General features: G+C 40.6%; 1 protein-coding gene across 3 annotated transcripts; it reads left to right on the top strand.

Moving 5' to 3' along the window:
• The first annotated feature begins 328 nt into the window (after positions 1-328).
• On the top strand, positions 329-15,808 carry si:dkey-195m11.8 (fidgetin). 3 transcript variants are annotated; one of them, XM_037100821.1, is made up of 3 exons: positions 329-466; positions 1,276-1,496; positions 10,916-15,036. In XM_037100821.1, exons 2-3 carry the CDS (start codon positions 1,472-1,474, stop codon positions 12,073-12,075), a joined length of 1,185 nt encoding a protein of 394 aa, XP_036956716.1. In that variant the 5' UTR covers positions 329-466; positions 1,276-1,471; the 3' UTR covers positions 12,076-15,036. The 3 variants fall into 3 exon arrangements, with proteins under 3 accessions (XP_036956716.1, XP_036956718.1, XP_036956717.1); XM_037100823.1 differs by lacking the exons at positions 329-466; positions 1,276-1,496 and adding exons at positions 2,233-6,394; positions 7,394-7,484 and having other exon boundaries at positions 10,916-15,808; XM_037100822.1 differs by lacking the exons at positions 329-466; positions 1,276-1,496 and adding exons at positions 2,233-6,563; positions 7,394-7,484 and having other exon boundaries at positions 10,916-15,808.
• The last annotated feature ends 111 nt before the right edge of the window (positions 15,809-15,919 follow it).

The raw sequence follows: 15,919 nt of genomic DNA, 5'->3' as shown, positions 1-15,919 counted from the left end.
TAAACAAATGCACACATGCAGAAACTCATGCACGCACACACACACACACACACACACACACACAGCAGGGGGAAACAGGCTCTCCTCTGACACGGCATGATTGGTCACTTTTTCCCTCTCTCTCCCTTCCTGCTGAAATAGTTTTAACAAAAGAGAGGGAGAAGGAGGGGGAGGGGTGGTATGGTTGGGGGAAGGGATGTGTGTGTGTGTGCTGCTCTGTTGTCACTAGGGGAGAGAGAGAGAGAGAGAGAGAGAGAGAGGAGGGTGAAGGGAGCTGGAGGGCAAGCGAGGGAGTGTAGGAGAGAAGGATAGGGTCCCAGAAGAGAGTCTCTCACACACACACATACATACACACACAGTCACACATACACATTTGCGTCGGCTCCACTGTTGTACTTTTTCCTCTGGAATAGTGGATTACTCTCCAAACTGAAGCACCAGGCAAGCAGATTCCAGGCATGATCAGGTCAGTGGAGCTTTTATGCACTTGTTGAAAAAAAAAAAATTCTTTCAGGAGTAATGACAATGTTTCTGCTGCTTCTTGCACATTCCTGTCATTTCCAACGCTCTGTTCTCTCTTCATGTGTGATGTGAGCTCTTTTAATTGGTCACTCTGCTGCTTACTCCACTGCACATGCTAGAGGTTCCTTTCTTCATATATGTATGTGGGATTCTCATTTACACGTCCTCCTCACGTCACACAGGTTGTCTGTTTTATCTCTTGTGCGCTCAGCTTTTTTGCAGTCTTTTTTTTTCTCTCTCACTTATTCCATGTTAGACAGGATATCTTACTCATTCTGCAGAGTACAAAGTTCTTTTTGCTGGGATGGTCAATGGCGTTTGTGTTGAAACATGGGGGGCTTCAAAGAATCAGAAACTTGTCTTCGCCTGGCCGTGTGGTTTTGTGGTCAGAGGGTAAAAGCCCCCTCTCAGGGCATTTAGCGTTCAAACTGCTTCTTGATCGCTCGCTCGAACACGTGCATGTGTGTGGGCACATAAACAGAGGAAAGCTAGAGCAATGGAAACTCACTATCTGCAAGCTATTGCCCAACAAGCTATTTCACAATAGTCGTTTTTACAGAGATACTGAATTAACATATAATGCATGTAAGCAAATAAACAACTTTTAAAAATATTTGTATAATACACATTTACCAGTTTCTCAAAAATATCTTAAGAGTCTGAGTTTTAGTGATTACGTAACATAGAATTAGACAACTTAGTTATATCCTCTGTGTGGTTAGACTCTGACACTGGCATGTGTTTGCTCTTCAGGTGGCAGCGTGTCGGAGTGGTGTCGAACTGTGAAATGAACCATGGAGGGGTGCAGGAGGCCAGCCACTAGCAGAGCCAGCAGCACCAACAGCAGGAGAAGCATTAGCCCAAGGGGGCCCCACAGCATGCAGCTGGGCCCTCACTAGCACCCAGTGGACCCGGTCCTCTCTTCTTCCTCTGGGGCCAGGGCTGCAGAATGCTCAGTCCAGTCACCCCATACAGTAAGTATGTGTGCGTGCCGCATGATCATGTCAAATAACGGGTGTGTTTGGCATGCTGTACTTGAACAATGCAACCTCGACTGTTTTGTTTTTCTGTACAACCCTGTTTTGTATGGCTCCTCTTTTGTCCAGGACTCATCTCCTGTGGCTCAGCAGAGGGAAGCGAGGGGTGAGGGGTGGGTGGGTGTATTTGGGCGGGGGGGGGGGAGTCATTTTGAGAAAGGAGATATGCTAATGGCTTTAACAGCTGAGTCTTCAGACTCTACATTGAGGAATTTCACATAAAGTGTTCAGTTGCTGTTTTTTCAGCTCCTCCATGTGAATATAGTACAGCAGCAATTTGTTTTAACAGGCGGGTGTTAAAGCACCACTGTCTATACATGAAGGTGGTCATCTAGACTTTATTCAGAGCGTTTGTATGGTAAAGAAAATGAGAAAAATTAAGATTCAGGGTACAACCTTACTTTATCTTTGTTTAAAGTTGAACATATTAATCAGTGTAAAATGTGCATACAACACTTTAAAGGGGCACTATGTCGTTTTAGAAATTCAATTCAGAATTTTTATATTTACATTATTATTAATGAGTCAGACTTTTTTTTCTATAACTGAATAAATAACCTGTTCTCAGAGGGAAATAAGGTCCCCAGATCACTGTTTGAAGCTATGAAGGTGGCATGGTCTGCCAAATATAAACAAAGTAAAACAGTAAAAAATAAATGTGTTGTCCTTTATGGTTTGTTTATTCAGTCATGAATACAAAGACAGTCCTTTATTTAGTTTGTTTAGGCATATAAAATTGATAAAGATCTTTATCTTCTGATTAAAATTTCTTCCTAAAAACTTCATAGGGCGGCTTTAATGATCACGCACCTTTGCACAAGTAGATATTTTCTGCATTTAGAATGTAAAAGTAGATTAAATCACATAAATCTCAGTGACACATCACAGTTTGGTCCGGGCGTTGCATATGTGCTAATCATGAGAGGTTGCTATCCAGGCTGATGAATATGCTTATATTGATTGACTGTTCTATTGATTAGGCCAAGCTTTAACAGGATTACAACGCTAACCTGATTGGAATAATGCAACAAGGATTTCTAGGGGTTTTTTTGTATTCATGATCTACACAGTGGAAAAAAAGGAAAGGAAAATGGAAATCTTCTGAGCAGACAGAAGTTTTAGTAACGTTCCAATGTCACATTCCTCCCTCGAAAAGACTCACAGTGTCTCGTAGATTTCTTTCCACTGAATACATGAACGACCCTGTGCTGGTAGTATTTTTCCAACTACAACTGCTTAAATCAAATCTCACAGACATTTCTTGCCAAAGTGCACAAACACAAACAAGTAAACATACAACGACCCACACCTCATTATGAGCCTTGTTATTATGATGGTTTTAGCCCTTTTTAGTCACCAGTTACGAGGGTGAAGCGACTCTGTGAATGAAAGCCAGATCGTTAGTAACCTGGTGTCACAAGCTTCTCATTAGGCCTCTATAGAGGGACAAATAAACACACACATTAGTGCTCCATGGCAATCATGAAAGCTTGTTAAGTAAATTGAAGCACACCTTCAAACCTCATTAGGTGTGGTGAAGACCTGTGCCGCTGCTACTGCTGCTGTTTTAAATGACAGAGAGCGAGTGAAGTGAAGGGCAGATGGAGAGAACGTCAGGAGGGACTGGTCAGCTGCAGCCTGATATATGAGTGAACACAATAAGCAAAGAGGGGCCAGGCCAGCCTCTGCCACATGTGTGTGTGAGCTAAAGGAGTGGGGGAGGGGGAGGACTGACCACACAGGCTCGGACACACGGTCCCGTCTTTACTAAAGCACAGACGGAAGGTGGGTGGAAGACTTTGGGGCAAAATCAGAGTAAAGAAAAATAAGTGTAAAGGGAAAATGAGGATTAAAATAATTTATAGCAGCTTCTCAGCAGGACTTAGAGATAAACCTGTGTGATTGAGTGAGTGTGTTTGAGCAATAAAATCCATATTTTGACCTCAATTGTCATAGTAAGTGATGATTTGTAGATAAAAGATGTGTAAAACTTGAGATTCAGAGTCAGATACGGCACAATAGTTGATTGGCTGACGGCCGTGTGGCCTAGTGGCCTGTGCAGGCCTGGAGAAAAAAGGGGGGAAGGGGGAAAGAGAAGGGAGAGGGAGGGTTTTCTCCTCAGCAGCTCCATGCTTTAGACTATGGTCAGTGCTTACATAACAATCGAACCCTCATTTACTCTGCAAGCAGGGAAGACTCAGATATCTATGTGTGTGTGTAGTCCATTGTGCACTGACATGCTCCATGTGTATTCATACCTCACTTCTCCTCTGATATGCTCTGTATTGATCGGACAAGCAGTGGTGTGAATTAGCTCTAACTAACACAAATCACCTGATAATGTGTGAATGGCTGGTTGGGTCATTTAAAAGCACTGTAAGTATGCACTGTCTGCTTGCTCCCTTCCTTCATTCTGGGAGTGGACAGTGCGTGTTTAGCGTATGGAGAGGATATGTGCTTTGTAAATAGATCTCAGGTTAGATTCCTGGCATTCCAGCAGCCTGACTCATCCGATGGATGACCAAGAGCTCCTCTGCTTGTTGGCCTGCTGAACCTGCGCCAAAGCCACAATATAGTAGGAGTGCTTGAGCCTGTTTGTGTGTGTGTGAGAGAGAGAGCGCTTCTGAGTGTCTGTCCATCCTCAGGAAATGTAAGTCTTTGTTTATTGTGAGTGGAGTAAAAGCACTAAACGCGGACCTTTCAACTCCAGAGGGGTGATTTTTGTTTCCACTCCACATCCAGTTGGACAAACAGCCGCCTCTAATGCTCCACAACCCCCAAATCCCATTCCAGCCAAGCCCCCTTCCCCCACAAGTACTTTCATCTAATCAACCCCTAATTACTCACACTGACCATGCAGTGGACCACGAGTCAACTAGCCTCCACTGAGAAAACATCTATGACTTGCATTATTGTATTTCCTTGATGTAGGAAATCATTTGGTGAATTTCTCCATTTGCTCTGCATCTGATCAATGATCGTTAAGAAGCAGTGATGAGAGAGCACTGAAACTGGTTTTAGTGGAGGTTGTTGACGGCTCGATGGAGAGCTTGAGGGATTATGCTCGGCCTGTGTCTTTAGTGGATGAATCAGGTTGTTGTTTATAAGCATCCTTCAATCCCAGTGTTTCCCACACATATTTTACGGCATTTATTTTGCTTATGCAGATTAAAGGACACTAAGTTGCTATCGTTGGACTACTATTGAACACGCACATGCACACAATGTGGATTTACATTTGTTGAATGTCATGGTGGCTACACTGTAGGTGAGTGATACCTCCACATATATGTAGCTACATGTAGAGTCTGCAGGATTGGTCGGCTTGGGATGTAAGTATTTCCTTCTTGCCTTGTTCTGCTTGATCCCCTCTTGCCCCAACATGTTCAGAGCTTTCACTGGCCTCTTCTCTTCTGATGTAATCGTCTCAATAGTGCTACACAAATTAGTATGTCTAATCAAGCGAAGCCATCTCATGTGCAAAGGTTCTCCCCTCCACCATTGTTACTCACCTATGAAATGAAGGAATTAATGCAAAAGTAGGTAAAAAATATGTTTGGCACTAATAAACAAGATGCGGCCATAATTTGGCACTGTCATCAACCTCAAACTGTAAACCTTATTGCAAAGGTGTCTTATATTTGAAGTCTGTTAATCAAGCTTGACCCATCTCAGGAGTCACAGTTTTCTGAGTTGTTATAGGTCACTGGTGGTCTAGAGAGGAGGTTTGACACTTGAGACTGATTTATACATCAGCATTAAAGCAGTGATTTTCAAACTGGGGTCCAAAGACTAACAGGGGTCCTTCAGTAAGTTGAGGGGGGACCAACGAGAGGAGGAATAGAATATTTTGATTTTTATGCAATTGTTTGGATGTTGGAACAATAAGGAAACATTAAGGGTCAAGCACTTTGAATGACTGCAATTTATTCTGATCCCAGTTTGATCACTGATAAACTGCGAAGACCTTTTATCTTCAAACGTAAACAATACTCAGATGGGATTCCTTAGGACAAATTCTCTCACTAGGGGTCCTTGGTCTAATGTCGACCAAAATTTGGAAATCCTTCCACTGAAGTTTCCCCTCACCTCAGCTAAAGATCAGATGTCAAAGTCATGTGCATTGATTTAAAATATTAGGCCTTTCATCTATTAAGTAACCAACCCTAACCAATAACATTTACACACACAAAGAAACACCATCAGTATTCTGATGTACATTCAAGGGCTAAGTATCTACTTGTATGAGATTTTTTTAAAATCCAGAAATAATTCCTTTTTTCCCCACAAGAGACATTTAAGAGTTTCAACTGATAATAAACGCATACAACAATAACTGAGATTTCCAGCAACAAAACTGATGCACACAAATTCAGGGACAAATCCTGGGGTGCCCTTGAATTAAGTGAACATGAACTCACACTGAGTAAGCAAACATGGATTTACGAAATCCTAAATACTACTAAAAGGAGGATGGTGAGGAAATGGAGTGAGTGGAGCAGGACCCGAGGAAAGCTTGAGACCCCTTGGTGGAAGTTATGGGACGTAAATACTTTAAATGTACATTGCACTACATGACAGTGGCGTAAGATCACAAAACAGTATAAGTGAGAGCACAGCATACGTACATAACTGCATAGCAACTGATTGCTTTTGAAGATTTGACCTCCTTTCATGTCCTTGTTTCTGTGGTTTTCTCATCCCTGTAAGCTTTGATGTGTCCAGAAGTCGAAGTACAGAGGAAACACTGGTGCCATTCGACAGTATGATAATCACAATGATTAAGGAAAGCTGTCATAGCACCAAGCCGGCTTAGTGCTCATCTTTGTCTCTTGGTAAGCCAAGCATGGCCAAGATTTGAGGGGTGTTTCCAAGCCCCAAGACAACATGAGGTGCTAGATTAAAATGAGGGGCTCCCTCACTCATCCCTCCTAATACCTCAAACCCTGCTCCAAGTTATCCTCTCTTGAACACAAATGTGGGATGCCACAGCACACCGGAACAGTAAGAAGTTTATATCTGTTGCAGGAATTCACATTTTTTGAAGAAAAAGGCAAACATGGCAGTGTATAATTTATCTTAAATAACATCTTATCTTTATATAAAAATCTCTCAGTAAAATCTGAGCAAAGACTATTTTCACTGCGGACAAATACTGAAAATTTGAAAGCATTTTAGCTATAGGTATATATAATGTGAATATAACTTCATGCATACAGTTGGTCAGCTGATAAAGAGAGCAACAGTGTTTACTGAGAGGTGGAGTTCAAGAGCAAGGCAGTCTTTCTCATTTTGGCATTTATTATTATTATTATACATATTATTAGGTAAATCTACTGTTTTGTGCTGTATCTGCAGTTGCATCTGCCTATTTGTTTTCTTTAATAAGATAGCTTTAGGTAAAAAAAATGTTCACGATAGAGTGGTTACCAGCGTTAATTCACAAGACGCTTTTGCCTTTAATATTAAAATATATACATATATTAAGTAAAACATATGTTTTGTGTCATCATCTTGGAATATAGCCTTCACCAAGTCACAAGCTTACTACAAGGATGAGGAGTAAGCTCACCAGTGGTGATGCTTCTTTAATTCTTGTCCATGACCATCAGATTGTCACCAAGTACTGACACTCCCATAAGCTCTGTGTGCTCTAATCCATCATTAGTCTGGTTTCCTCAGTCTGGTCTTTAACCCGTCCAGGCCCTCCAGTTTGCTTGTCAATCACCTGATCTCACAGAGATCCTTCCCTTCGCTCGGTTTTCACATTCCTCTGAACTGCTGTGGGGATTCCAGACACAGTTGACAACTGTGGTTGAATATGTCTTGGATAGATTATAGACCATCTGATGGCGACGGGGTGAGAGGAGTAGATTGATGGCAAAGCAGCAAACGGTTGACTCATGCCAGCAATCAGCATGACCAGTGAGTATTACTCCGACAAAACTGTATGTGAGGGCTTTGCAATTAGACAATACACATTGCGTGGCAGTAGAAAAATGTCCTATCGTCTCATATTATTCACTATGGGTTATTTCTCTGAAAACAATCTGACCTGATAAAGATGCAAGTACCCTCTTTTCAGCCACGCAATTTCTTGATAGCCCTGCATTTACGTAATATTCAAATAACCAGCCCACTAAAAAAACAAAACGACAATCTTTTTGTCATTTAGATGATGAGTTGTGTTCTTCTGCGTAGCACAGGTACAGGCAGGAAATTAGTATAAAGACAGCACAAACAAACATGGAGGAGAGTGAACATGACACAGGAAGGGGGAATTACGCGTAGGAGAAGGGCGGGGAGTCACTTAAAGAGGGGCTATTTCTGTCACATGGACATGGTTTCGATGTGAGCAGAGAGAAATATATCCTCTATCAGTCCTATATCATGATATGTAGTATAATCAGGATATTTCCTATATCAGGATATGAGATTTTGGTCATCGCACAGCCCCTCGGTGCATTTGTCTGTCTGCATGCAAGACACCACCAACTTAAGTTTTTAATTCTTCATAGTCTAATTAATGTTGTTAACATGGTTCATGTTATGTACATCTGTCATTGAAGTATGTTCGCAATATTATGTATTCAGCTGGAGTTTCAGTAGTCCTTAGTGCCTAGTCAAGTCAGTTTCATGTCATGTCTTGATTTAAGACTATTTTACCTGAAAAATATTTAGAATCTGTTTAAAATACAACACCCTCTACACTTAAACCTTCAACATGGAACATGGATTCCAAACTAATTTGTGTAACACTAAAATATAATTTAGGTCAAGGCAGCTAACTATTTGGAGCCCACAGTGAGAACCTTATTTCTTTTGTTTCTCTATATTTGTATTAGGTGCTCCAACATTGTTTAATAAAACTGCTTTAATGTGAAAAGTGTTGCTGTGAGGGTTTATATTGCCTGTGCATATTCAGCTATAGGTGATGCCGTCAGTGGAATATCCACACCTGTACATCAGTAGCATTTGGAGCATATTGTATACTTTACATCCCAGTTAACAACACACAGCAGTCATGATGACTTCTTACCTGCAAACATTTTGTTTATTTTAGGCCTGTTCAGTCAAGATCTGTAGATTTACTGTGAAACGCAATTAATCAAGACACTCCAGTAAGGGTTAAATAGTCCCTTGGGTCATGATATAAAGTAATTTTGTCTTCTTTGTTTTCCTGTACATTAGTGTGCAGGAACATCTCTCTCCTGTTAAGTATGTGTAGAGGGTCCCTGCCTCGGTGAGATAACCTAGCTATGATAAATTCATGGTGGGAATACAAACTTTTTTTTGCGATGTGTCAATAATGTTTTGTGCTCTGGATGGGTACAACCACCTGTCAGAATTTCCAGGTGTACAAGGATTTCTCTGATCCAGACTGGAGCTTGTGCTGGTCAAGAGCACTGCGATCCCTGGATTGGATGAGTGGGATTAATGGGCTGAAGGATCATTTAATTTAGGGATCAACATGTGGCCCGTTCGAGGCCCATCTGGTGGTCCTCTTGGACATGTGATAAAACCTGGCGTAATCCACATGTAGACAGACGTGTGAGGGAGTGTATGCGCGTAAATGAATAAGTCGCAACACCTGCCACTGCTGCTATTATTTCCTGCTTTCGATAAAAACCCCTCAAACATGGCCAATATGTAGAACATGTTGAATAAAACTGGAAAGATTAGTTGTTACTTGATTGGTCGAGGAACAGAAAATGAATCAGCATTTATTTTTAACATTGACTGTTTAAGTCATTTTTCAAGAGAATATACCAAATATTTTATTTCCCAGCTTCTCCAGTCTGAGAATTTGCTGTTTTCGTCTGTTTTATTTATAATAGTGAATCAAATTTCTTGGATTTCTGACTGTATATTGGACAAAACAAGAATGAAGACATAACCTTTAGCTCTTCAAGATTATACAGCTTTTTTTCTCATTTTATTCGTCAAATGACATTCGTTAAACAAAGGAATTACTGGCATATATATATATATATATATATGTATATATATATATATATATATATATATATATATATATATATATATATATATATATATATATATATATATATATATACACATATATATATGTATATATATATATATATATATATATATATATACATATACATATACATATATATATATATATATATATATATATATATATATATATATATATATATATATATATATATATATATATAATAAATGCAACATTTAAACTAAGAAGAATCAAAATATGTCCAAGGAAGAAATCTTATGGGCTCAAACTCCTTCACATTAAGCTGACAGCCTGTCCAGTGCTCTCTGAGGAGAGCATTCTTTTACTAGAACTAATGCTTCAAAAAAAACATTATCTAAGTCAGGTCCAGACCAGGTAAAAGGCCATAGATCAGAAAAGTTCCAAAGGAAAGACAAAACTATCCCCACATACAGAAAGATGGTGATGCAAATTTATCGAAGACCTAAATTATTTGTCAACCAATGTTGGTTAAATCAAGGCAGTGGTTTCTTTCTCTGTCCACTGCTGTTTTAGGGAAGCCCCTCTGGCCCAGGCCTGGGGTCAGGACAGTTTAATAATACTCTGCAATGCCTGGAATGTCAGCCTAATGCCTACTCAAAAAGACAAGGCCTGCAAAAGCCAAGCAAAAGCTCACAACCACTAAACCAGCGGATTACTTGGTTTGTGTAAATGTGCATGTATAATCACACATGGCACGTGAAAACCTGATTTTTTGGACTGCTCAATCAATCAGTTCAGTTGTAATAGTGTTCACTGGCTCAGTGTCTCTGTGTAGTATGATGAAAAACTACTCTGATACTCCTCCAAACACTAACCCCCCTTCCTCCCCCCTCTATTCCCCCTGCCCAGCAGACCCCTGAGATTTGGGCCGAATTAGATCACACGCTCAGTGGGGGTGGCTTTGTGGACTAAGAGAGTCACAGAGAGACAACAATGGCCCCAATGTGAGGGAGGCAAAAGCGCAGGGCAGTGCACAGGCTGATAGAGGCTTATCGCCAGGGAGACCAGGCTGGGGGCTATGTTGCCGGCTTCACATACAGATTAGAACAGTTGTCCCCTGCCTGGATGAGACTGTGTAGAAGAGCATGAGCTAAGCATCGACATGATTTTGGAAAAGATCAGCCAAGGCAGATATCAATGAGGCAAGACTGTTAACTTGCTTGTTAGTACTGGAAAACAGAGTGGGTAAAAAATACTCTAAATGTGGTATCCACCCTTTATCTGGTCCTGACCAAATGCTGTCAAATACAGTGTATACTCATTATTTACAATGTTTGCTCTATCATTTTCTGATTGAATGGACTAATTGTGATATGGTCTTGTTTGTCAGGTCTGTTGAAGATGCACTGGTCTCCGGAGCACGCCGCCCCCTTATCTCAGTGGCCTGAGCAGCACCTAGATGTCACCTCGACTACTTCACCGCCTTCTGCCAACAAACATGACCCCTACTCTGCAGCTGGCAGACGCAGCTTTGCCCCTGCAGGTTACCCTTGGGCCAGTGATGACATATCAGCCCTTACTGCTTCTTCTCTGCTCAAGCGCTACGCTGAGAAGTACTCAGGCTTGGAGCTGCCCTATGATCGCCCTCCTACAGGAGCCTACTCAGAGCCTGGAACTTTCCTGAAAACTGAATCTGAGCCCTGGCCTCTGGGTCAGGGCATGGAGTGTTACCCTGGACTGGAGGCACTAACCGGTGCCAAGTTGGGCTCAGCGTCTGTGGGCATCCCAGCCACAGGAAGTGTGACAGTAGTGAGCAGTAATTTGACCTCTGAGCCAGTCTACAGTGGTGCAGGTCCCTGTAGTGCCCCTTCATCTCAGGAATATCCTCCTACCTACAACAGCACCTACCTGTCTTCAGGATACTGCCCACAGCCCGGTGCAGCACTTCCTCCAACCCCTCTACACTCTTTGCAGGCCGCACCTACTCTAGTGCCCAGCTACAGCGCCAGCACTCCTGTCTACAACTATCCTCCAGGGTGCTACCCCCAGACCAGCCTGTCCTCAGGATACAGCCACCCTAGTGCCTCCTATCTGCCCTCTGGGATTAGTGCCCCCACTCCTCTGGCGCCAAGGCCCACCTTGGTGGGTGGCAGTTACAGCTACCCATCTCACAGCATTGGGGGGAATTCTGAGGTAGGGGCACCACTGAAACGCAAGGCCTTTGAGATGGCAGAGGAAGGACAGGAGGGAGCAGAAGGGGAAGGATCACGCTACAGAAAGTACAGCAACGGCCATGGAAACAGTCATGGCAAAGGTCACGGCAACGGGCATGGCAATGGCTATGACATGAGCAGCCCAGCCTCAGACCCACAGGCCTTCAAACCTGGAAAGCCCCTGATGTCACCCACTTATGGTGGGGCAAGGGACTACAGCCCACCATCAGGCCTAGCAGGAGAGAGTGTGGAGCACAACTTTCCTCAGCAACAGAGAATGTCTATGAAGATACCTGCGTCGCACACACGATCTGAAGACCCAACTGGAGGGCGTTGACAGCCCTGAATGGCATTTGAGAAAATTCTTATACCATCTGAAACTGACAAGGGTTCCTAATCCAAACAGATTAGTGGGTTAAACTTGGATTTGTCAATGAAAGGTTTCATTCAACTAGAGAACACAAGAGGGCACAAGTCTGGTATTCCTTGTGCATCTTTTACATTTTCTTTACTCGTGTATTTCCAAAGATTCACAGGGGCATTTTGCTCTGTAAGGTTGAGGTAAGTCTTAGGGATGAGGTTAAGGCATTTTTTACATAGACAGTCTAAATGTATGAGTGTCTGTTTCTCTCAGGATCCTATTTATTTCCTTCCTGCTACTGTGGCAGCAGTACTGCAGCATTGGTGTTTAAGAAGTTGGTGTCATTATTTGTGGCCATTATGTATGCTGAAGGCCTTTGACTGCAATACTTTCTACCGCACCACAAAAATCATTATTGACCAAAAAGTAAGGAGAGCAATAACGGAAATGGTGAGACTGCCATACTACTTCAGCACAATCACTGCTACTTTACAGGCTGACTCCAAGACATGTGGTCACTTGGCTTGAGAAATGAATGTTCATAGCACGCTTTCCCCCAACCTTTACTCATTTTCAATTTACTTTCAGTTTCCTTAGCTTTTTTTCATGCTCTTTATCTTACTCTGTTGTGGTGTCCCACTTCTTATTTTCAACTTTTTTCATTGCTGAAGAACTGTCCAGTTTACACATACCAAGCTGCTTATCAGTTAATTCCATACATGAAGCCGCCCTTTATATTGTTTTGACGTAAAGAAAGAGTGGGGAAATAATCTAAGATTTTATGTTCATTTAAAAAAAATGTATTTGACAGTATATGCAGATCATCTTCGAAGCGTGTTGTTTACTTGCAGATTTCTGCTGATCAGTAAAGTGACTGGTATATTTTCTGAAGAATCTATGAATAATGTAATACCTGATCCAGCTTATGCCTTGTCCTCAATACTCAACATATTTCAAGAAACAATGATCATATCAAGCAAACAAATATGTTTAAGTCTGCATTCTGCTAAAATTCACTCAGAGCAAACAGTTTTTTGAGACTGTTTGATACTTCTGTTGGATGCACAGCCCAAACTAAGAGGCATGCAGGATGCAGTGGAGGGTATACTGGAGGCCTCTATGTGAGTGCCTCAACATTACATTCTTTATGAAGATTTACCTTCTTGTCTGCCAGGATTTACTTTTTCTTTAATATGCATTCTCTTTACTTTTGCGTCTCAAAAGGATGATTTATAGTCGTGTTATTGATTACTCAGGAAGAATATTGTTACCTCAAAATGATAAACTAAGAATGTATGTTATTACCTTAGGGTGTTTGTAGGGAGCTTTATGGAGCATGATGAAAACGGAGCCATGGCTTTTATTAAGAGCAAAACACACTCTGAACACTTCAGGGAAACAAGGAACTTACAAGGCCTTGAAACTAACAGTATAGACAACACACACACGCACGCACGCGCGCACACACACACACACACACACACACACACACACACACACACACACACACAGACAAATGCAGACACACACATCCACACTGCTTCTTAGCTCTGGGAAATTAAACTCAAGGTTTTTTTGTACCAAGGCCTGAAATGTTGAATGTAATTCAGATATTTTTTTTAAAAGGACAATACATGCCATAATGTACATCGATGATGTTTTTAGATATATGAAACATATTTTCCTCATGTATAGAAGTAATTCTCTTATAGGTTTTGGTGGAGAAATGAATGACATGTTAAGTGTTAGTGTAGTTAGTGGGGAAACGGTTTTGTGGACAAACTGTCAAAACAAAGCACTCCTGATAAACAGCTTTGGACATATCAAGACATACTCATACTACAGTACATGCTCTATAATAGGTATGCTCATTAAATGTCTTAATATGTCCAATTTCCATTTTTCATATGGGTATTTTAAAACAGCTTGACACAGTGTCACGGGTCAAATCAGCTTTATTTTAGCTCAAACATAAATTGACATCATGAAGAAGGAAAAAGTTGAATATTAACAAAGTATGTGCACTGTCGGAACATATTTTCAACCTTATTTTCACAAATCCCGTCATAAGTTGTGCCATACAATTTTTTTCTTTTTTTTCTTTAAAGTGAAGCCCTTTGGTGGCTGTAACAAAACTGAACCCTAGCCTACAAGCATGCCCAGAGAGCAGATCCCCTTTAATAGTAACATTTAGGCTTCAGAATTAGTCTGAAATTCAATGTGATAAAGAAGTATTTTAATGCCTCTTTTTGAAATAAAAGCACATTCATAAAATTATATGTACTCAAAATGTGGTTGAGTGTCAGGAAAAACACCCTTAACACATAAAGACTTTAGAGGCTTTGAAGTGTGGTGAATAAAAAATACAAATTATTGAAAAGGTGTTGAGCAAATAATGTATACTTACCCTCAGATTTTAAAAGTATTTAAGCGCTTAGCTTCAACAATTAAATGCTCTTCAATGCCACAGAAAAAGAATGTGCTCTATATGAACTCCACACTGCAACAAACACACAACAGCATTTTGCTGCTCCACTGACACAAGTGGAGTTGAATTTGTCCAACTGATGGGAAATGGCATTTCAGTGATATCTCTGTGATTCAGTTGTACTTTTGTTGTATCTTGTACATTCTCTGTAACCAGTTCTACCTCATTTTGAAGACATTGTACATGGAGATATTTATTTCATGTCATTTCACAAGCAATGTTTCTAATTCTTGACCTGTTATAGTCTACCTCACTAAAAGCTGTTGTGTCATGGAAATGAAGATATCGAACCAAACTTGACTTTGTCTTTTTGTCAGAAGTGTTTGTGGATTGAGCAACACTAATCAAGTGAACGTCCACCCAGAACAATTACACTTCTTCTCTCTTTTAAAGGAGTATTCAAAAAACAATATACCCCACATTTTCTTACATTAAAGGCATTATTCTTTTGTTTCCAGGTGGACTTAATCTAATTTTAATAATATCTAGATGGTATACTTCCTATTATTTAAACTAATTAGTATTTAATTCATACATGTGTGCAGTTTGTCTAAAGGCAAGCATATAATTTTGGATATCAAAGGAGTACATTTTCCTATTATAAATAAATAATTTCATTTAAATGGGGTTTAAATGGAGCACCAATTGTTTTTGAACTAATTTAACTACCAGTCACAAGACATCAGACCCTATTTTATCTTATGATAATGTGTACCATATAACAAAGCACTATATATAATAAAGAAATTATTGACCAGTAAAATTAAGGTTTACAGTGGGTAAACTCACAAGAAATTAATTTTTGATCAATTTAAAATATAAAGATTTTTTTAAAAAGAAAAAAAAAGGAAGTTTTATTCAAACTCACAGGGGTCATTTGTGTTATGTAACCCATAATAAGCTCAAGAGAGCATAGAATAAAAGGACAGGAAGAGTGGAGAAGATCCTGACCCTCTTCCACTGGACACCACCCCCTACCCTGACTTTATTGTCTGGAGGGCAGAGGGCATGCACTGGCGTGTGACAGATGTCCGAAACTTTTGTCCTTTCATCCACAATGAATCTAACCCTGCTGATCGAAGTATTTCACAGCAAAACCCTCTTTATCTAGAATAGAAGGGTCATTTTCATCGACTCACGAAATTTCTTGCATTTTTATCAAAACTGAAACCATTCTCCTAGCACAGGCAGCAGGCATTAAACCAGCCATCCTCATTAAAAATATTCACTAGATACTCTATTTGTGTCTCTTAAAGTGAAACTCTCGCCAAAATGCAACCTAGGCTTTTTTTGTCAATGTATATGACTCAAATCTTCTTGTAAAAGCATAAT

The sequence above is a fragment of the Acanthopagrus latus genome, chromosome 6 (genome assembly GCF_904848185.1).
Source record: "Acanthopagrus latus isolate v.2019 chromosome 6, fAcaLat1.1, whole genome shotgun sequence".
NCBI classification, from domain to species: Eukaryota; Metazoa; Chordata; class Actinopteri; order Spariformes; family Sparidae; genus Acanthopagrus; species Acanthopagrus latus.
This window is presented reverse-complemented; position numbering and strand designations above follow the sequence as displayed.

Coding starts and splice junctions, on each gene's coding strand:
- si:dkey-195m11.8 (XM_037100821.1), top strand. CDS start 1,472: ATGCTCAGTCCAGTCACCCCATACA. Junction 1,497..10,915: donor CAGTCCAGTCACCCCATACA/GTAAGTATGTGT, acceptor CTTGTTTGTCAG/GTCTGTTGAAGATGCACTGG.